The sequence below is a fragment of the Furipterus horrens genome, unplaced genomic scaffold, assembly GCF_987537825.1.
Source record: "Furipterus horrens unplaced genomic scaffold, mFurHor1.1.pri manual_scaffold_4, whole genome shotgun sequence".
Taxonomy (NCBI): Eukaryota; Metazoa; Chordata; class Mammalia; order Chiroptera; family Furipteridae; genus Furipterus; species Furipterus horrens.
Window position 1 is genome coordinate 106,191,486 of NW_028327174.1, and position 22,501 is coordinate 106,213,986.

The 22,501-nt window shown below is 34.3% G+C and overlaps 1 protein-coding gene across 2 annotated transcripts in view; it reads left to right on the forward strand.

Annotated features, from left to right (window-relative positions):
• Positions 1-22,501, forward strand: part of DCN (decorin) — a 39,822-nt gene that overhangs the window by 7,083 nt on the left and 10,238 nt on the right. For both annotated transcript variants that reach the window (XM_090273895.1, XM_090273896.1), the window contains exons 3-6: positions 9,015-9,127; positions 16,003-16,216; positions 17,004-17,117; positions 21,734-21,827. In XM_090273895.1, the coding sequence (XP_090130021.1) occupies positions 9,015-9,127; positions 16,003-16,216; positions 17,004-17,117; positions 21,734-21,827 (535 nt within the window). The remainder of the gene's footprint in view (positions 1-9,014; positions 9,128-16,002; positions 16,217-17,003; positions 17,118-21,733; positions 21,828-22,501) is intronic.

Below are 22,501 nucleotides of genomic sequence, written 5' to 3' on the forward strand. Positions count from 1 at the left end.
TTTTCTTCAGGATTATTCTTGGCATAGCTTTTAATTAGCAGTGAGAAGCTACAACATTAAAGGACAAAATCCATTGTCAACTTATCTAAACAACGTTCAGTATAAACAAACATTTTTTTATTTGAAATGTTTTACTGTATTTGTCACTGAGTGATTTCTGACAAAGTTAAACAACATCAGCTTTTAAACAGTACTTTTAAAGCTAAGAAGTAAACAATTTTTTTCAAAGCTAAGAAGTAAAAACTGAGACATTAGAATTAAATAATCACTCTACAGGAAAATTTGGGACCTTCAGGAAGATACATTGACTATTTGGGTTTCTAGTTATAGTTTATCAGAACTGCATTATAGTATATTTTCCTAGAGCATGACATATTGAGAAAGTAAACATGTATCTTAATCTCTTGGAGGAAGTAACGAATTCTCCATAGACATTGGCCAAATTGGTTTGGCTGAAAGTGTTGCAATTTAGCTTGTAATTTGAGCCAGATTTTTTTATGAGGTCTATATCTTCTTTCTTTGTCTATCCTATTAAAACTTAAAACAATTCACTCCTAATTACAGCATTTGTAAAAAATAACAATATAAAAATAAGTGTAGGAAAAGCAAATTCAGAAATCTGTGGGTTACTTTAAAATAATAAACTCACATTTTAACTCATTATCAAATCTCAAAAAAAAAAAAAAAGTCCAAATGTCCTAATATTGATCCTGTGACTGGCTGCTTTGTTTTATGTAATTAGTTTCTTGAAGGAAGACAGTCCCCCTTACTTGTGTACCCTTGAATTAGCCATTCATCTTTGGATCAACTATCCAATTGACATTATTTGGTCACAATTTTCATTTTTTTGATAAAAGGCAGGTCAATGCTGACAGATGAAATAAGCATAAGCATTGTTTTTTGACTATTCATTCAATTTAAAGTAATAGTTCTTGATAAACTTGTTATAAACAAGATTCAAAAATTGAAATATCTTTTTAACTTATTTAATAATGGAAAAGAACTTGGGTTACGCAGTTCAACACTATGAACTCAAGTCCTGTTTTACCATTTACTACCTGTAACTTTGAAACTTTCAAAATCTGTTTTCCCATTTGATAAATGGGACTATATCTCGTTAGGTAAGAATAAAATTTTAAAAATGTTTACCATAATAACTGTTACATTCAAATTACCATTTCAGACAAAGTTGGCTAATAATAAAGGCTATTTCTGATATGGACCACATCACCTCCAATGTAATGAATAAATTAGAAAATTATGCGATTATCAAACAATTCAGTGTCCTCCAAACACTCAATATTCATTTGAACAAAATGGATTTGGTTGAGTGAAGAACAACGAGGCACCAAGCTATTTTATAATCATAAATGATTCACATACACATACTTAGTCCTGCAGAAATAATGACAGAAGATAGAAGGTTTTATTTTGCTATGTAAAATCATTACAAGTAAATACTGTTCTTACAGTGTACCTCATATTGCAAAGGGTATTTTAATTAAAAAAAATAAAAACTCAGGAAAAAATGCATAACCCTTTAAAGTGCAAAGAGTTAGCTCTTCTTAATCATTTTTCTCAACTGTTGAAAATGTTGTGAGCAGTGACAGCTTGGGACATACTATAGGACAGCTTGTTTCTTGTCTGGGAAAATTCGTGTACCGGAAGCAAACCTTGTATATGAGCCAAACTATTAGTCTTCCATGACATCAACGCAGTACAATAGATTAGGGCTATTTTGTAGAGGAGTAGAGAGAATGCCGGAAGCTCAGATGCTTTCATGCTGGATCGCTAGCTCTGTAGAAGCAAGGATGCGGGGCTGAATCCAAGATGTAGTATAGGAAAGACGCTGTGCACAGAGCATGCCCAGTGGGTTCCCACAGATGAAGCAAGAGGAATGCCCAGGAGTAGCCCAGATAACCAAGGCTCCTGACTCAAAGGGTTAAAGAGGAGAGGCAGGAAGAGAGGACTTAGAGAGAGCCAGAGGAAGCTTCTGTCTCCTTGACCTTACTGAGAACTGACACATCCTTGGTTTCCTTCTTGGACCCAGGAGGGGAGAGAGGCAGCTGTGCAGGATCAAGGCATTTTGTTAGACTGCAGCTGTGATGCGTTCTCCTCTGTAAGACCATGACTGGCTCCAGAAGACAGGAGATGGGAACAGGTTAGCCAGAATCTCAGCTCCCCAGGGTAAAGAGGAAATGCAGAGACCTTTTAATTTTAATATTGCCCCTCAAAAGAGCAGCAAGATTGATTACATATTTCCTTGAAAATAAGGGTGAGTTAAACTAGTTTGCACTTTAGTCTTTATTAAAGGAGGAAGCCTTATAGCAGTTACACTATAATACTCAAGATTAAATTAACTCTTAACTTCTACTGTGGATTGTTTTGAGGCAACTTCTGAGCTTGTCAGCTTCTGTGTTTTCATTGTAATACACATTTGCCTTGATTATTATTTAACAATCAATTATATATAATATTTATCATTCACTATCTCTTTTCTTCCTGTTTAAAAATCTGCTTTCTCTACCAGAAGAGAAGCATGGCAGTAATTTAGCTTTGTAGACCCTCTACTCAACTAAATGCCTTATACTAAGTCTCTCATACATTAATAAACACTTGGTGAATGAATAAATGAACAAATGCAGGCTTAGTTAATGGAATGAGTGCACACTTCTACAATATTCTTGACTGTAAAGCTGGAAATAGGAGGCAACAGGTCTGACTGGGAATTAATTGTCATGGAGCTGTGGTTCACCCCTTCTTATTCTCTTTGAGGATGACCTCAGAAAGAAGCTTAAGTCTCCCTTGAGTTTATTTGGAAAAACAACCTAATTAAAGGGGGCATCTTCTATTTCTCAAAACTGATCTGACTAGCACTATAGTCAAATTGCCATTTTTAAGAGGGAAAGGGAAACATGCATGCCTTGAGCAAAAAGTATTTTGATGAGGCTGGATGTCTACATATTGTTTCGGTTATATGCCAAAAACTGAAATATATCACCATTATCCAAATTATTAAACTGAAGACAGAATTACAAAAAATATTGTTGGAAATATGTAAGGATAAATAGGGGAGTTTGGATCCCTGCCACAAGGCAGAGGGGGAAAAAAGCATGGCCTTTGTCCAACATGGTATTTAGCAGATTGCTGACATTGGCTAACAGGACAATGCTATTCATCACTGGGACAATGAGAGAAAAAAATAATTTTTTTTTTTTACTAATAAGCCTTTATTTCAGAAATAATTTTCTGCTAACATCTTAAGTAGAATTTTATTTACTTTAATAAATAACCCTATTTTAAAGAAGATAAAGTTTCTTTTACAGAATTTGGGAGAGCAAATAAATAATCCAGAAAAGCCTTAGAAATAACCAGTTTAATGAAAAATTTAGGTATGCTCATTGAAAATAATTAAATTTAGGTAACCATTCTGTTCCTATTACTGTTGCTGAATAAATATTACCTCAAAACTTGGCAACTTAAAAATGTAATTTTATTTATGATTTTAGGTACAGGAATATTGAGCAGAGCTCTCACTTGGGGTCTCTCATGCATCTGTAGGCATGTATTGGCTGTGGCAATAACTGTGTGGTCACTAGCCTAAGCTAGACACCCAAGAAAGGCAGCTCAGTTTCATGACTAGCAGCTGGTGTGGCTGTCGCCTGAGAGTTCTGCTCTCCATCATCTGGAGTGCCTCAGGTGGCGTCTCCAGCGTGGTGATCTAAGCATAGACAGAATTCTTTGTTACATAACCTTTGGCTGCCCCCAGAGCAAGCCTTCCAGAAGAACTGGATATGAGCTGTGTAGCCTTGTCTGACCTAGCCTCAAAAGTCAGGCTGAGTCATTTCCACCATATATGTTAATTAAGTCATTAGGAGGCCAGGCCAGATTCGAAGGGAGGGGAATTGGACTCCATTTCTTAAGCGGGGAGTTTGTATTGAGTAAGAGCATATTGGATGGTAGATACGATTAATATCATCATTGAAAAATGCAATTATCTACACAGTCACTTAGATTATATATCCTAATGTAAACAAAGACTGATACTTGACAGATTTGCAAAAGAGTAGAGAATTTCCCACTATTAAAGTAGGATTATATAGACCATGTGCCCTGGCTGGTTTAGCTCAGTGGATTGAGCCTCGGCCTGCGAGCTAAGTGTCGCTGGTTCGATCTTCCAGTCAGGGCACATCAGAGAAGGAAAACTCTGACTCCAAAAAACCTCCGCTGCCTTGCGGCATACCTCTTCAGGGGAAAGGTTAAGGGAGTAAACCCCGACAGAAAATCCGGAGCCGGAGTCCCTAAGGCGGTTTGACGTTGTAGTCAACACCGGCAACTCCTGCGGCGCACCTGAAGCCAAGCTGTATTGACTCCGTCTTTCCCTTGGATCCTTCAGCTGCGAAGAGAGGGGGGGTCTGCTGCATGGGCAACAGCAGACCCTCCATATCACCCTGCCCAGGCTCTGTAGCTTATTTAAATAGTTCTTATGTTTCTTTTAAACTATATTTTTGCCAGTATTTCTTCATTTTTTTCATGCAGTTTATTTGTTGAAGAAATTGGGATTTTGTTGAATCCATTTTTTTAGTAGATTTAGCATGTTCCTCTGATGTCTGTATTTTTTGTAAATTGGGACTTACATCTTGAGGCATAACCAGATCCAGGATTAATTGTTTATTTGCTTGCTTGTTTCTTTATTTTTGACAATACTAATTCATAACTGAAGATCTGTTTCTTCCTCCAAATGCTATAATCAATCCCTCCCCACAAGGAATCTGAGAAATACAGGTCATGCAAAGAAACTTATCACAGAATCAGTCGGCATGTGGGACAGAAAGGCAGTCTTCTTTACACACGCATGTGACAACAGTTGCCTCGCAAATACATCCACACATAAGAAGGCGAGAGCAATTTTCAGGTGCAGATATTGGGGGTGATATCTTTGATAGTAGCATTTATTTCTAAAATGTTCTTGGACAACCAAGAACCAGAAGGAAAAATATGATTATTATAGCCAGTTGTATCCGAATACTTCTGAGGAAAAATAAGAACCCTCATGAAAGCAGGATGGGAAGAGATAATTATAACAAAACATTAGCAGAAAAGCCTTTGAAACCATGTCCTGAAATGTTGACCAAAGGAGAGCAGGGCAGGCTATGATTTTAAAATTAATCAGTCAAAAATCTGCCTCCTGTGTGTAAAGCGATAAGATCAAAGCTCTGATGAAAAATAATCGTTTGTCCCTGCCTAACCAGAACTTTCAGAAAAGAAAGAAATCTCAAATGAAGTACTACATCAGAAGCTTATACATAAGGAGTTTGGAGGGTGGGGGGTCATCATTATCTGGGTTGGTTAGGATGAATATTATAAGGGAGGAAAATGAGTAGGCTTCAAAGGATTGTTAGAAGGGAGGTAAAAGGAAATGAGTAGGTGGCATATTCCATACACATACCTTATATGAAAAAGAAAATGGGTAGCCAGGGATAAGCATAGTATGTTCAAGAGACATCATTGATCAGCATCTTTAAAAACATTCAGAATATTTATGTGCATAAATGGCATATTGGGTTGTTCAAGAGTGAGGGCACATACCATCTTAGTCTTGGTCTAGTTTAGCTATGAGGCACCTCAGATAAGCCATTTAATGTCATTGGGTTTTTGTTTTTTTTACCTATAGAAAGAGATTGTTGGACTAGCTTAGAAGTTCCCTGATTCCTGGGACAAATAAAGTTTTCTTGAATGTTGAACAAGTTAATTTTTTATTAAAGTCAAAAATCCAACGAAATTGCAACAACCTGTCATGTACTATTAGAATCATGTTTTTAAAGAAGGCATATTTAAAACAGAGAAGGAAAACTCTGACTCCAAAAAACCTCCGCTGCCTTGCGGCATACCTCTTCAGGGGAAAGGCTAAGGGAGTAAACCCCGACAGAAAATCCGGAGCCGGAGTCCCTAAGGCGGTTTGACGTTGTAGTCAACACCGGCAACTCCTGCGGCGCACCTGAAGCCAAGCTGTATTGACTCCGTCTTTCCCTTGGACCCTTCAGCTGCGAAGAGAGGGGGGGTCTGCTGCATGGGCAACAGCAGACCCTCCATATCACCCTGCCCAGGCTCTGTAGCTTCAGCTTCACTGGAGAGGACACTCCAGCGTCATCGCAAGATGTCGATTTAACACGGAGGAGACAGATACCGTGTCACTCCCGAGTCGGACTGCACAGCCATTCTCGGCGGTGCAGATAGACTCTTAAGAAGCTACACCATCGTCTCTCGAGACGGATGGCTGCCGACGATTTAAAACAATAACAGTGTGTTTGTTCATGCCTCTGTTTGTGTGTGTGTGTGTGTATGTATGTAATAATTTATATTAAAATTAACCAGATTGCCCTCATTTTTTTATGATTTTGATATAGACTGGTAAGAACCTCATTATAGAGTGTACCTGATCAGGATTTGGGAACAGGAACCCTAGACTAACTGATAGTTAATTGTCCTTCCCGTTGTGACATTCTAAGAACTCATAACTGGCATAATTTCCCCGTCATACTCTGCCCATGGATGTCTAGCAAGCTGGTTACCTAACACTCCAATGCCCTCTCTGGCCCTTAAACATACAGCATGTTACTGAGTCTACTATCAGAACAATTTCTGTTGGGGTACACATAGGTAGGACAGAAAAAACATCACATTGGAAACCAGTAGAATTCTCTTTCTGGTTTGCATTTTTGCCGTTCCTGGCTATATGAACTTGTTCATGTCGTTAAACCTTTCTAAAAGTCTTCTGGAAAAATGAAATGCTCATACTGCCTTGCCTATCTCAATTGTTGATAGATCAGTAAGATAACATATTGTATTGTTACTTTTTATAAACTATAAAGCTACATAAAGTTTTAATAATAAAATAGTGATATGTAAAATCCCCCAAATAGATAGGAATTTACTAGTATTTCAGAGAGGACTCTAGGATTATGATTTTAATCATTAAAATGACTTTTTAAGGACTGAACTACAAAAATCACAAGCTTAAAGATGTTTTTATAAGTTGTCAGGAAAACAAAAGTATTTAATTTATCCCAAGCATTTCATGTTTTTGTAAAATCTAGTATGACAACATAATCAAAATTGTCAGCCATTCAAATATATCATTTTTTCTCTTCACATCTGAAAACTAGTAGCACTTTGCATTGAACAAATGTTAAGAGAGCCACTAAAATTTAAGTCCAACAACATATAAAAGTAAGCATGGGTAGAAATTAAGACTTTGACAAAGATGCCTATGGAGTAGTGATGAAATGTAGGCAGTAACTTTTGTTCAAATGAAAGGAAATATGCCTTTTCTTGGTTGGAGAACACTAATTATCAAAGATTTGGCAGAAGTCTACCACTCCTAATTGCATGAAATCAGCAAGCTGACATTTCTGAAAATGGCACTGATCACAGCATAGTGGAGTTGAATAATCCTCCCACAAGGTGGCTGGCAGTTCTGGTGGTTTGCTGTTTATCACTGAAAACAGTTCAGTCTTGTCATTTCTCTGTGAACTGTTGCTGGGCGTTCTTAGAATATAATTTATGCATGTTTAGAATCACCTGTATTTTAATATTCACATTTAAAACAATCGTTGATCGATAAATTGGGAACTAGGCTTTTTTCAGAGCAGCTGATTTCACATACATTTTCTGTAATTTTCATGGAAGACATGAAGATAAAATATGGCTACCATGATAACTGACCAGTATGCACTACCTAAAACTCAAAATTGGAAATATACCTTCTTCCCAACATAGCAGTTATTATATGCCCTTTTGCAACCTTTTCTAAAACTGAAAACTATACATTGAATTATATTTTCCATGATCATGTGGACAATTTTTCTCTTGTTCCTGCTCTATCCCCAGGGCCTAATAAATTGATGGTGTTTAGGAGGTATTCAATAAAGCTTTGTTGAATACACAAAAGCATGATGTTCAGTACTTCATGTTTCAGATATGATGGAAAGGTTGAAAAACATTTCTGATTTATGTTATACAATTTTAAAATGCAGAAACAATCATATGAGTTTAAGTTAATATTGTAGAATCTCAAAATTTGACTTATATTCTTCATCAATATGGAACAAAATAAATAGAAGACAAATAAATATATAATTTAACATTTTTCTCCATTAACATTCAAAATGGTGATTTAGTTTAAATGCCATACCTTTGAATAAGAACAGCTTATCCTTATATATCTAGTTGAAAAAATATGTTTTGATACCAAAGAATATATTTTATTCAACGTTTTTACATTTATAAACTAAAACCACAACTCAGTTATTTAGACCAAAATTTAAAGTGTGAAAGAAATGCTTCATATAAAAAATTTTAGAAACTGATGATTTTAGTTCATTTATTCTAATTAGCCACATATCCATTAGTTATGAAATATCAACTAAAATTGATATTGTTTTGGTATTCCAATTAGAACAGAAAGAACTCCCAAAAGTTTGAATAAATTTTTAAGTTATTGATGTAACAACATGGTTGCATGTTTATATAATTTTAATCTTAAATGTAGACCTGTGAGAGAGTCAGGTTTATAGAAAGGATTGTTAAGTGACGATTTGGCTAAAACAATTCTCTACTAACAAAATATTTATGTAAAAATGTATAGATTTACAAATAACTTGGACTTAACACCTATAAAAAGAATAACTTTTAAAACAAGAATAATGAGGTAAAAATATACTGTGTACTAATTATTTGAGCCGCACCCTTTGCAAAATATATATTTTTCTTTTATAAAGAACAGTAATTACATAATAAAAACAATATATTCTGCTTACTAAAAAATATTTTTGACTTGGTTAGGAAAGGTAAAGCAGATATTTTAAACTACAACTAATATAATTCCTAGAAGAAAATATGGTACTTGTAAAACTATCATTGCAAGAGTAATTTCATTGTAAATACATTCTTTGTGATTCTGTAGTAATGTGTCCCTTTGCACTGACTAAACATTGCTTTTATTCCCGTGCTAGGTCTTGACAAAGTGCCTAAAGATCTTCCCCCGGATACTACACTGCTGGACCTGCAAAACAATAAAATAACTGAAATCAAAGATGGGGACTTTAAGAACCTGAAGAATCTTCATGTAAGCATTTTATTTATTTACTTATTTAATTTTTGAGTTGTAACAAGATCTAACTCAAAGTATTTTCAAAACAAAACTTAGGTAAGGCCAGGAATACTATATGGTAATAAATGATCATGTAAGTTTTTATTCAATTATCTTCTTAGGAGGTGATAGGGGAGCAAAGCATCATAGTCATTAACTAACTCCTAAAAATCAGCCCAAGTTTCTACGTATACTGCATGTATAATTAGTGTTTTTTTCTTAAAACTACTTTAAATCTTAACCTCTCTCATATTTCATGAATGAAAGTCTTTATCTTTGCACTTATATTGTACTTCAGTGGTGAAAAATGGACTGGTTTCAGTATTATTTTATTTCTTTGTTTCTTTTGTTTTTGTTTATTTATATTCTATGAGGTGCAAATAACATTGTAAAAGCTCATAGACTGGCACCAAAAGAAAAAAGGAGTGATCATTTATATTTTATTTAGTAAATATAATTCCATCTTGGAATATAATATGCCTATATACATATTGCTTTGTATTTTGGATTTTGCATACTGAATTCTTATCTGTATCTGGGTTATTATTCTGATTTTCACTTTATGACAACACATCCAGTGTACCAGTCAAGGTATCAGCAGAAAAGAGATGGCATTCTCAAACATATTTCACAGGGGAGACATGTTACTAAAGTGCCCAATTACAAATGGCTATGAGGACCAACAAGGTTTTGTGAGTTACTCAAGGAACTAGGGAGTCCCAGAGCCCTGAGAGAGGTGGGGAGATGTAGTCCTATCTCCTGATTTCCTGCTAGTATCATCTATGGTTAAACCTAACTGGCGGCCAGAGGACAAAGGCATCTTGGGTGATGAAGTCACCAGAGGTCAGCTTCCCAGGACATAGGGAAGGATCAAAACGGGCAAAGAATGAATATAACTCTATTTGAGAGAGGTGCATTAAAAATGAGAAATGACCAACCTAATCAAATAGGTTTAATCTTTGCTAAGGTAACCTTCTGTAAGAGTAAATGCACTATCTGTTCACGAAGGGCATCAGAATCCTTATAAAATTTGTCTTTAGTCCAGTTCTTTACCTGTGATTTCCCATCAAAATATCATTGTACATTTAGTGTTCCTAAGCCAGATTTCAATGTCCAAATAAATACAAAAAGTATTACTGTCTCTGTATTCTACTCTGATAAGCCACTCTTACAATACTGAGTCTGGTCCTGAATAAGACAGTTTTAGGAAGGACATTAACCTTTGAGCATTCAAAGAATGATCATCTTCGGGGTAAAGAATATGGAAGCCATGTATTATAGGACACTTGATGGAGATGTGGATATCTAAATTACATGTATAAAGGTCATGAGTGACACATTTGAAGGACCACGTTGGAGAAGAGAAATTAAATTTTCTTACTTCAACTACAAGATGGCAGGATTGTCCTATTGACAGTTGAGTGGAATTACAGGGATGAAGATTTTTGTTCAACATTAAAAATACAATGTAAAGAGTTAGAATTTTCAAATAATGTAGAGGATTGCCTAGTGATCAGTTACCTATTTGTGGAGATAAATATAGAACTCTTAAGGTTGAGAATATAACCATAGAAAACTCTATTTTCACATTCATTTATTTCTTTTAACTGTTATAAAAAATAATTGAGGAGTTATATAGTAAGAATAAGCAATACTTAGTAAAATATAAATATAAAAATAGTCTGGCTGCTGTATATTAGAATAAGAAATATATGTTCAATGGAAATAATGTAATGTAAAGTAAAATAAATTGATCATAATATGCTTCAGAGTTCATATAATGAAAGCAAGATGTAGTAATCAACTTTCTGACACCCAAGATGAGAAAAGCAGTAAACATTTCTCCATTAGGAGAAAATATACCAGAATTTTAAAGGGAAGTGTAGATTTTTTCCTTTAAGATTTTAAGATTCTCCATGGAACAGTTAATTAAAATAATAGCACTTATAAAGTTGTTAGTCATTCTATTGAAGTGTTCAACTCTATAAGCACAATATGATATCAGTAGTGATTGTTAAGAGCACCAAGTAAGGGAAAAATCAGACATCATGTTACATCAGGTTACCAGTTAATGTTTTGAGAAAATATGGGACAAAGAAGTCTCAGAACATTAGCAAAATTTTAAAGAAGTTTTTTTTTCTGTGCAAGAGGAAATGAAATGTAGGAGAAAAGAAGAAGTTGACAAATAAAAATAGAAACTGGCTTGAGTGAAAGATTCAGGCTCCAAAATAGTGGAGGATAAGGCTTGAGCTAGGGATCTCAAACCATGGCCCCATAGAATCCCTCTCTGCTGACAGGTTACTGGGCCTGAGCCCCTAACTCACTCTCTTCTCTGCTTTCATGTTATTGTTTCACTGGGAGTGTGCCTACCACGCTACCAACAAGGTTGGTCAACGACTGTTTAAACTCTCATTGGAATAAGCTAAAAATCGTAATAATAAAAATTGAATATTATTAATTCCAATAAACCAAAACATTTTGAAAACTTTATTTTATTTTCACAAGAAAGCAACGTTTTTAAGAAGGGAAAATTCTTTTCCCCTAATCCCTACTTCCAGTGTGTTTATGTATAATCTGAACAGTTTGTTTAAATTCCTCATATCCTGAAATAAGAGGTATCTAGTTTCTATGTTCTCATTAAATCTGGCATTTGTAATAATGTGTTCTTTCTTTTCCACATCTCCTTCTAAGTATTTTTTTAGGTAATTATCATCTGGGTAGTCTCTTTCTTTCTACTTCAAAGTATACATTGGAAGAGGAGAGATTGTTTATTAGAGCTTCCAACTATTCAGAGGATGTTAAACAGCTATTTGTCTCTTACTCTTTCATTCATGATCATTTTCATCCTTGTTATTATGCAAATAACATTATAATTTCAGCCAGGAAAGCCTCACTGGAATGAGAAGTGAGGAGACAAATGAAAATTTAGCAAGAGTTAAAATTAAAAGGATTTAACAGAAAAATGTCTTTTTGTTCCCCTCAATAATTTCATCAGTTTAGAACTCTCTGACCATTATGAGTGGTACATGTTTTGAGTAGTTTTAAGTCATGGAAAAACTACATACTTATTTTATAAAATAATAGAAGATTCCATGTCAACATTCAGTATTTTTTTAATTGAAGCTTAAAATATAGTAAGGAAAATTTTAAAATAAAAATTGTCAAAAACTGAATTATAAAAACACATGTTTAGCAGTTACTATATACTAGGCACTGTTCTTAATACCTTATGTATATTAACTCACTTAATTCTTGTAACTATTCTTATGAAGTAGGCAGTCTTGATAACCCCTTTGTACCGATTAGGCCACTCAGGCACAGAGAAACTGAGTTACCTGCCCATAGTCACAGAGCCAAGAAGATACAAAGCTTGAGATCCAAACTTTGGAGCAGTCTGGCTTGAATTTGTGCACTAATAATTTTCTGTAAATTTGATAGCCACCATACAATCCCTTAAAACAATACCTGGTACAGAGTAAGCTGTACGTAAGTGGCTTTAGAGAAAATTGAACATATGAATTCAGGTTTCTATTTTTTTTCTTTCAGCTGTATTGAAATATAATGGACCTACACTACTGTATAATTTTAAGGTATATACCATAAAGAATAGACTTATACATATTAAAAAATGATTACTACAATAAGATAGGTTAACATCCATTATCTCAGATATTAACTTTTTTCATTATGATGAGAAATTTTAGGATTTACTCTCTCAGCACTTTCAAATATACCATCCAGTAGTGTTAACTATAGTCATTACATTCTACAACACATCCGGAGTAGTTTCTCTTATGACCAAAAGTTTGCACCTTTTTATCACTTTCTTGGATGAAGGTGGTGAAAATGCTTTTACTCCCCCTTCTACCCTATTTCTGTGGCTCCTGATCATGTTCATCACGTGTCCCTACCTCCCAAGCTTGGTCACACCTTTCATTAGTCACCAAAGATGTAGGTTGTCCTGATTTTTGAGTCTGTGCTTCAATTTTAGATTAAATGGCCCTGAAGGCACTTCTTATCCCCAAGCAACATTCTCTTCTAATTCAACTTCTCTCAGCCTCTTAGCTAACTAATGATAATCTATTTCTGCTTGTTTTTCTTTTTTGCATTAGCTGATCTCCAGAAGAACACCTGGAGTTTACCTTTGACTTTTTCTTTCGTAGCTGGACTTTATCATTAGCCAGGGTAATTAGTCAACTTCTTCCCATCTCGACATTTTGCCATTGCCTATTATTTTATAACTACGCTTTCTTAAATATGTATCCCTCTGTATGGAACCAACATTAACCATCTTTGACAATACTGTGACTATACGAGTAACTTTCTCATGTGTGGATCTGTTTTAGATGTTTTAATTTTTATAGCCCTTAAAATGTTACTTTATTATGACCAAATTTTTCTGTTTTATTTTTCAAATTTGTTTTTTTCTGAAAGCAGAGATGCTTTTCACTAGACTAAAACTTACAACTAACAATAATATTTGAATGAACTTAACAAAGAAGCAGTCTGTATACATTATTATTTTTAATCCTCACAACGACCCTCGAGTTGCTCCTATTATTTCCACTTTACTGAAGAAATAATTGAGGAAAAATATCATACTAGCCCTGAAATCATCAGCAGTTATTACTACAACATACTCACAAGTACGGAGATCATCTAGTTATTAACTAGTCAAATAGGTAATATTTTATTACCTGGAATAGCAGGTAATGCATCCTCAGGTTGATTCATTTATTAATAGGTTTTAACATTTAACATCAAATAAAATATATTTTCAAACCATGCTTAATGTATTTAATTATATCAGGATTTCAGAATTTTCATCCACAGATGGCAATTGAGGATCTCCTTTGCATTTAAAATTAAGCATCCACTATTTGGGGTATCTTTTAATGATGCAAGTCCTCTGAATCTCTGGCTCTGGCTTTTACTGATTTCCTGGGCATTTTCCTTATTAATATAAATTTTCTATGACTTATAAATCCTGGCAATTTTTTGAACTGTCTGTAATATTCATTGGAATTTCTTAAGATTTTGTTTTAATTACCAATGCATATTTTAGGATTAGATAAAAATCATGTTACTTGTAACAAGTTTTAACTAGTCAAATAATGTGATCTACATGAGAATGTACATGGTTTAATTAATCAGTGGTTATTCTAAAAAATATTCTTGTATTTCTGAGACTGAAAGTTATCACTTTTCTGTTACTCTAGTTCCCTTTTTGTCCCTCTGCATTTTCATATATGCATAAATGTGTACTACAGTTGAAAATGCAAGTTTTTAAGAACTTGATAAAAACTATTCTGTTAATTAGGATTAGTTGATAAAGATATTTAAAATAATAAAAACAGTATGATTCTATAGACAAATAGACTATGAAAGACAATGAGGTAGTACAAAAATAAGATTGGCGATAGCTACTGGAATAGCAATAATGAATGATAAGTAATTACCCGTATTAGGAGAACTCAGAAACAAAAACTTAAAAAGTTGCCAAAAATATTAATATACTCAGTCATATAAAACCTTTACATGTAAAACAGGCAAAAAAAAATAGAAGAAAAAGATAGGCTCTGAGTATCATATTACCTATATCTTTATTCTCTTAACCAATTATTAAATTTAACAAAAATGAAAAGTATTGTGATCAGGTAAGTGCTTCCCTCCAAAAACTACAGTAAATGGTAGTAAAATGAATGGAGAATTTTTAAAGCTTTCGAGTGACAAGAAAATGCAAAAGAAAGCAACAAACTACAACATAATGTACTAATTTGGCAAACTTTTGAAACAGATTGTCTAATTTTTTGAGGCTTCAGGAAAATTTTACTGTCTTGCACTGCTGGTGATAATAGAAATTGGTGCCACCCTCCTGTAGTGGAATCCATGACAACAGGCAATGAAGACAGATTTAGAGGTTGAAAACTGGGGAATGGATAGATGCCTTTTCAGGCATCTTGGCTCACTGAAGTAATTTCAATTTTTAGGAATATTATATATTGTTTAATATTATATATTGGGTTGGCCAAAAAGTTTTAGTATTTTTTCCATACGATGGCTCTAGTCGTGCTTAGTTGTCTTTAACTCCATTCAAAACACCTTTGTTAGATTGTATTATTAAAAGCTGTCATATCTGTTTGCATTTTTAAAAAACTTATTAAAATTGGTGAATTTTTGTGCAGCCATTTTCATATTGAAAGTGGAAGAAAATACCCAACATTTTTTGGCATATTATGCTCTATTATTTCAAAAAAGGTAAAAACTCAACTGAAACACACACACTCAAAAGATTTGTTAAGTGTCTGGAGAACGTAATGTGACTGATCAAATGTGTCAAAAGTGGTTTATAAAGTTTCTTGGTAAATTGACCTTTTGGGCAAATAATTCTTTGCTGTGGGGCTGTCTAATGCATGGAAGATGTTTAGCAGCACCCCTGGTCTTTACCCACTAGAAGCCAATAGCAACATAGCCGACTTACTCAAAATAGCCAAACAATCAAGTTACTGGTGAAAATAAAAAATGTGTCTTATTTTACAGAAAAAAGTTAAATGAACTTTTGGCCAATGCAATATAAATATATATATATTTATATATATATATATATATATATATATATATATCCACATATATATGTATTTCATTATATTTCCTTCCCCTTTATTCCTAATGTTCAAGTCTTCATACACTTCTTAAAGGAATCACATCTGATTCATATTTACTGATTTCTTGCAACCCCGCAGGTTCCTCTGCTAGTTCTATCAATAAAATGAACAAACTCCACACTCATGTTAGGTATGCATGGAAGGTTTTGGAATTAAGAGAAGGTTGTTTTCGTTTCCTATCCACAGGCTTTGATTCTGGTCAACAACAAAATTAGCAAAATCAGCCCTGGAGCATTTACACCTTTGGTGAAATTGGAACGACTCTATCTGTCCAAGAATCAGCTGAAGGAATTGCCAGAAAAAATGCCCAAAACTCTTCAGGAGCTGCGTGCCCATGAGAATGAGATCACCAAAGTGAAAAAATCTGTGTTCAATGGACTGAACCAGATGATCGTCATAGGTACAGATATTCTTATGACTCTAAGACTAGGATTCAAGTTTCACCTTAGGAGATTTCAAGTAAGCTTTAGCTGCAGGAAGGTAAATTAGCAAGAACTTACATGTCTTAAGCCTATAGGAATGGCAGGAGCAGGGCCAGGAGAAGTGGGATTTTGAATCTGTTCCTTACAACAGCATTTCTGTTTCTTGTCTTTGGGGTCTAGAATGTAGAGAAAGCTCTACATTCCAAGATGCAGGACATAATTAAGTAGTGCTTAATTAGAGATATTTGAGGATGCATTTTCATGTGGGAATTGGTTTTATCTGGAACATCTATAAAGTCTTTGCTTTAAAAAATGTGTCCTAATTTTTTGCACTATGTATGACAAAATTATAATTTATAATTGGTTTAAAAAATGTTAGATTCCAATTATGTAACATTTTAATATATTTTAGGAAAATAATAGTCCCATATAAATGTAATATGTAAATACTTGCTTTTATTAATTTTTGGGCAAAGTTGTGTATATACCTTTAATTTTGTTGTTATTGTTTTTGCTACTATTACTCTTTCATAAACATTTGTGCTTTTTCTGTTTTTGTTATTTGTTGTTTATTTTAGTAAGGGTCATTTTTACCCCATTTTGCTATCCCTTTGAGGAGCATTGCTTTAATTTCTCTTTTGTTTTTCAGTCAGGATGTTATTGAACCAACATTCTGTTCAATTCCTTGTTGAGACAGGCACTACTCTCTGACTTGCAATATCCTAAAATTGTCTTCTATAAGCTCTGCACTTGCTGCATTTGCAGAACTGGGCACCAACCCTCTGAAGAGCTCAGGAATTGATAACGGAGCCTTCCAGGGAATGAAGAAGCTCTCCTACATTCGCATTGCTGACACCAATATCACCTCCATCCCTCAAGGTGAGAGAAAATTCTCCAAAGCAATTTGGAGATCTAAATCCAAAGGCTTTCATACTTTAAAAAAGATTGTTTGGGAAATCTGAATGAAGACTCAAGGAGCCGTCTTCATTTTTAGTAAATTCTCTATCCCTAGAAGTATTACACTGAGCCTGGCTGACTACTGGGCCAACTAAGCTCATTGTAGAGATGAGCTGGCTCTTTTACCTATAAAGTCCCTTCTAAGATATAACTTAATGTACAATTACTTTATATAATAGAATTGTGATTTCACAGAGAAAAAAAAATACAGTTATTTTAAGAAATAGAGTGCCTTAGTGGTATTTTGTTAAAAGAGAGAGGGAGAGAGACATAAAAGTACCTCTGAATTGAACCAATTTCTACTTTGAGTCCCTAATCTCTTAGTGAACTTCTTTCCATTTTAGCATTTTCCAGTTACTACTCTGAATAAGAGGATCCATAGTGACCACTCTTATTTAAATAGAGGCAGTTGTTTGTTATAAAGAGTGTGGATTTTGGAGTCTGTTTACTTGACTTTAAATTGTCACTAATTGGAAGTTATCAAAATCTGTGCCTCAATATCTTTATTTTTGAAATTAAAATAATATTAATATCCACCTCATTGGGTTGTTTTAAAATTAAACAAATAATTAGAGGAATATCTTGCATATAGATACATAGTAGATTATTACCTTATGTTGTTCATTAAAAATGGTTTGAACATTCATTTTGCTAAGGCAAAGTTCCAAACACAGGAGACAGGACAGTGAATAGGATACACTTAACCTGCCTTCAAGGAGCTTATTGCCTGAGCAAAGCCCAACAGTTAAATCGCAATCAGCACACAGTCCTGGGGGAATGAAGAGCTACCTAGGACAGGCGCATAACCCAGCCAGTCTTTGTAAATCAGAAAAGGCATCAGATCACCAAAAATAGCTTCTAATTTTCACATTTTCCATCTTAGGTTCTTCAGTCTCACAAAAACCACTCTATATTCTCAAATTTTCCTTTCAGTCTGGCCTTTCTCAATTTAGATATCTTATTCTTAGATTGAGTAGAAAATGCAGCTACTTGATCACAGAAAACAATGACCCTTTATTGTGCTTTCATAAAAACTTCAACTCTTGAGAATACATATTCCATAGAATGGTTTCTTACCACCCCTGCCCTCTCCACAGTCTTTTTTGCTATGGAGGATTTTGTTAACTCATAATAGCAACTACGCATGTGGAGAGATACATAGAGAAGAGAGATTGATTTCAAGTTCATAAAGCACTTTCATATTGAGATTTTGACTTGTTTATCCCCAGTGCAGGGATTATATATAGTTAGTATATTTATATTTATATTTTATATAGTTTATGTTGTATTTTATTGTATATATATAAAGTTATTCATATATCTTGAATATATATATGTATATATATATATATATATATATACATATATATATATATATATAAAATCTTGCCTTAGAGAGCTATAGGGAGTGAAGAAAAGTAGCTGGAATTTAAAGTCCAGATCCTTCCACTGCTTCATGCTTCCCGATGGGTTGTATCAAGAACAATCTTTGGTTTTTCTCTCCTTAATGAACCTGCCTAAATATCCCCCAGTAACACATTTTATCACTTAGTGGTCTGTTTTTTTAGACCCTCTCATATCTTTTTTCGGTACTGGGTGCTCTTTTCTCATCATCTCTAGCTTGCTTTTATTTAGTAAATACTTAATAATATTAAAATTATAGTCACCAAACTTTATTCAGCACATATGCCAAATACCTTTCATAAGTTGTTATTTGTGCCAAATGCTTTTCATGGCTTCTGTTATATGAATCTAAAAACAATCCTCTGTAAGTAATATTATTACCCCTATTTTATAAATGAGGAGAATGAGGCTTACATAGATTAAGTAAGTTGTGATCCAAGTTGTGGAGCTAGGAAGTGGCAGAGCCAGGGCTGTGCTCGACGGATGCCAGAGCTCCTGTGTTTGACCATTTATTTCGCTCTGTTCCCATACTAAGTCCTTTCTCCATGCATATTTATTCCTATCTAATATAAGAGTGTACATTCCCTAGGATGAGACCCTTCTGCTTGGACATAACCAATTTTCAGAGAGTCTTAATTTCCACATGTTATCTTCCATTACTGTGGAAAACAGAAAGGCAGTGGAATAAAATGGAGAGATTATAAATTCACACTTGAGTTAGACCAATCTGAATGAGAGGCCTCACTCAGCCTTTTTAGTTGCTCTCTGACTTCAGGCTAATTATTCCACATCTCCAAAACCTCCATTTTGTTATCTGTAAAATGGACATATTAACGACACCTATCTTCGAGTGTTGGTGAGGATTAATAGATGTAAGACTTGTAATACAAACACGTAGTATTTGGCCCAAAGTAAAATGTCAATATATTTTATATTAAAATGGAAAAGGGAAAAAAAGTTACTATGGTTTAGGCTTTTTGGATAAATACTACAGTGTCTAGGGCCAATGATGTTCATTATAAATTTGACTCCTCTATCCTATGCAAAGTTTTCTTCCACAGGCAAACTTCCTCCTGACTAGGACTTCCCTTTTGGGAAACTGACCTCCCCAAAAGGGAGACACTTAGAAACTAGGTAAGAATGGCAGATGTGATGACAATTGGTGTTCTAGAGACACTACATTTTAAAAACATCTTCTCATGGTGATAGGGAAGAAAATTTATGCATTTGTTACATATATTTTCACTTGTTTTACTCATATAAATAGTTTACCAAACCATGTATATTTATTATAAGGAAATTCAAGTGGTTGAAATTCCTTATTCCACCGGGGATTGTGATTTCCTGATATTTATTGATGAGAATAATGCAATTGTCATTTCATTTCCTTTGTCCATCTGGGAACTTATTATATTCCCTACTTAATAGCTAGATACAGAGAAGGAAAACTCTGACTCCAAAAAACCTCCGCTGCCTTGCGGCATACCTCTTCAGGGGAAAGGCTAAGGGAGTAAACCCCGACAGAAAATCCGGAGCCGGAGTCCCTAAGGCGGTTTGACGTTGTAGTCAACACCGGCAACTCCTGCGGCGCACCTGAACCCAAGCTGTATTGACTCCGTCTTTCCCTTGGACCCTTCAGCTGCGAAGAGAGGGGGGGTCTGCTGCATGGGCAACAGCAGACCCTCCATATCACCCTGCCCAGGCTCTGTAGCTTCAGCTTCACTGGAGAGGACACTCCAGCGTCATCGCAAGATGTCGATTCAACACGGGAGGAGACAGATACCGTGTCACTCCCGAGTCGGACTGCACAGCCGTTCTCGGTGGTGCAGATAGACTCTTAAGAAGCTACACCATCGTCTCTCGAGACGGACGGCTGCCAACGAATAGCTAGATAACCTACAACATTTGTAACTTTGAATTTATGTTTCTTCATCTATAAAATAGAATAAATAAAAATAATTTAAATGATGAAATAATTAAATGAGCTAATTTAAGAAAAGTGCTAATCCCAGTGTTTGGCACAAAACGTACAATAAGTAAGTAGAACCTTTCCTTAGCATCTCATACATAAATAGAGAAACAAATAGTCATTTTCCAGTCAAATATAGAGTAAAATGTTATGATAAATAGACAATCTTGACAGAATTCAGTGAGATGCAATGAAAATTTTAGACCAAACATAACCTGTAATTTTCCAATTATGTTCTTAATGGACAGATAACCAATACTTTCTGCTAAGCAGATGTTAGTTCTATGTGTAACCAATTTGCAGTTTTCTTTGTAGTTGTTGCTATTCTTCTAAGTGGAACAATATGCTGTTTAAAAATTTGGATAAAAACATAATACCTCCTCAGATAACAAGAGCAAATGAAAATAAAATATTTAAAGTTTTTCATTTGTACTACTAAATTTTTAGAAATTCTAGCTATTCAAGTACCACCTGGAGGTTTAGTGGCTACTCTGTCTAAAAAGATTTCCCCAGGTGCCCTACCTATGGCAGATCACTGGATTATAGGTCTCTTCACTCTGCTTCTATAAAGAAACAGGCTTGATTTAAAGAGCCTAAGGAAGCTTTAGCTCCTCCTATACAGCCATGTTGCAGAGAGGCATTTGATATTTTTATGGAAAAGCTGATTAAGACTAGGCCAGTATATCAATGGTAGTTTTAAATGATAATCAAATAAGTAGTTAACTTATATAGTGTATGAAATCTGAATTATAGTTCAACTGCTCATCTCTTCATTTTAGAGTTATTATATTTTGTCAATAACAGTGTTAGCCCATTAACAAAGGTTTGAGAACCTAATGAGATTCAGGGTTTCAGTGTAGTTCTACAATTGTATCCTAACAATTCCTAGGGGAGGAAAATCTGTTTGATAAGCACAATCAATATTTTTGTTAAACTAAATCTAAGAGAAAAGTAGAATAAAAAGGGTCTCATACTACTTCCAAGAGCATATATTATTATAAATGGGATGAAGAAAAAAGAGAAAAACAACACTAATGAACAAAATGAAAAGTAAATTGTCTGGAACCATATGTCTTTTAGAAAGTGGCATATGTCCTCATTACATAGTTCTACATCATATAATTATGTTTATCTGCTAATTTAATGTTTCGTGTCCATATTCCAGGTCTTCCTCCTTCCCTTACTGAATTACATCTCGACGGCAACAAAATTACCAAAGTTGATGCAGCTAGCCTGAAAGGACTAAATAATTTGGCTAAGTAATAATCTTTCGTGAAATTCTATTAGTAAAATTGCTAGATGTATTAGTACCTACATGCTCAGAATTAGAAACATGATTGATTTTTGACTGCAGCACATTTTTTGTTATTGTTTATAACAACTTCAAACTTCAAGTAGCCCAATTATTTCTTTAAAAAAAAAAAAAACACTAATGAAATAGTATACTTACTGTAAGTACCAAGGTCAGCCTCCTATTTTATGAATACCCTGTTGTTGTTAGATTAAGGTATATATTATTACAACGTATTTAATTAAATCAGTCTGTTCATTATGTTCTAACTTAGTTGCATTGAACAGAAGGATAGCAAATTATAACACAGTGTCCAGAATTTGAAAGTACATTAAAATGAAAGCTACCAGGATATGGAACACACACCACAGCATAGAGTTGGAATAGTTATGATGAGATTTTCTGATTCTTATTCGGAAGAATTTAAAATGTCCCTAGATACTTAAGGTAGAGTAAACAAGATTTTCAAAATGTCTGGCTCTTCTTCACTTTTTTCCCCCTGATAAATGATCACTACTGCCTCTTTTGTTTTCTAACCTAACTATAATCTTCCTATATTTACAATCCAATTAAGTAATATAGAGGAGAGTTCTGAAAAACTCTTTCAGTTGTCATCAAGGATCACTCTGTCCTTGATCCACA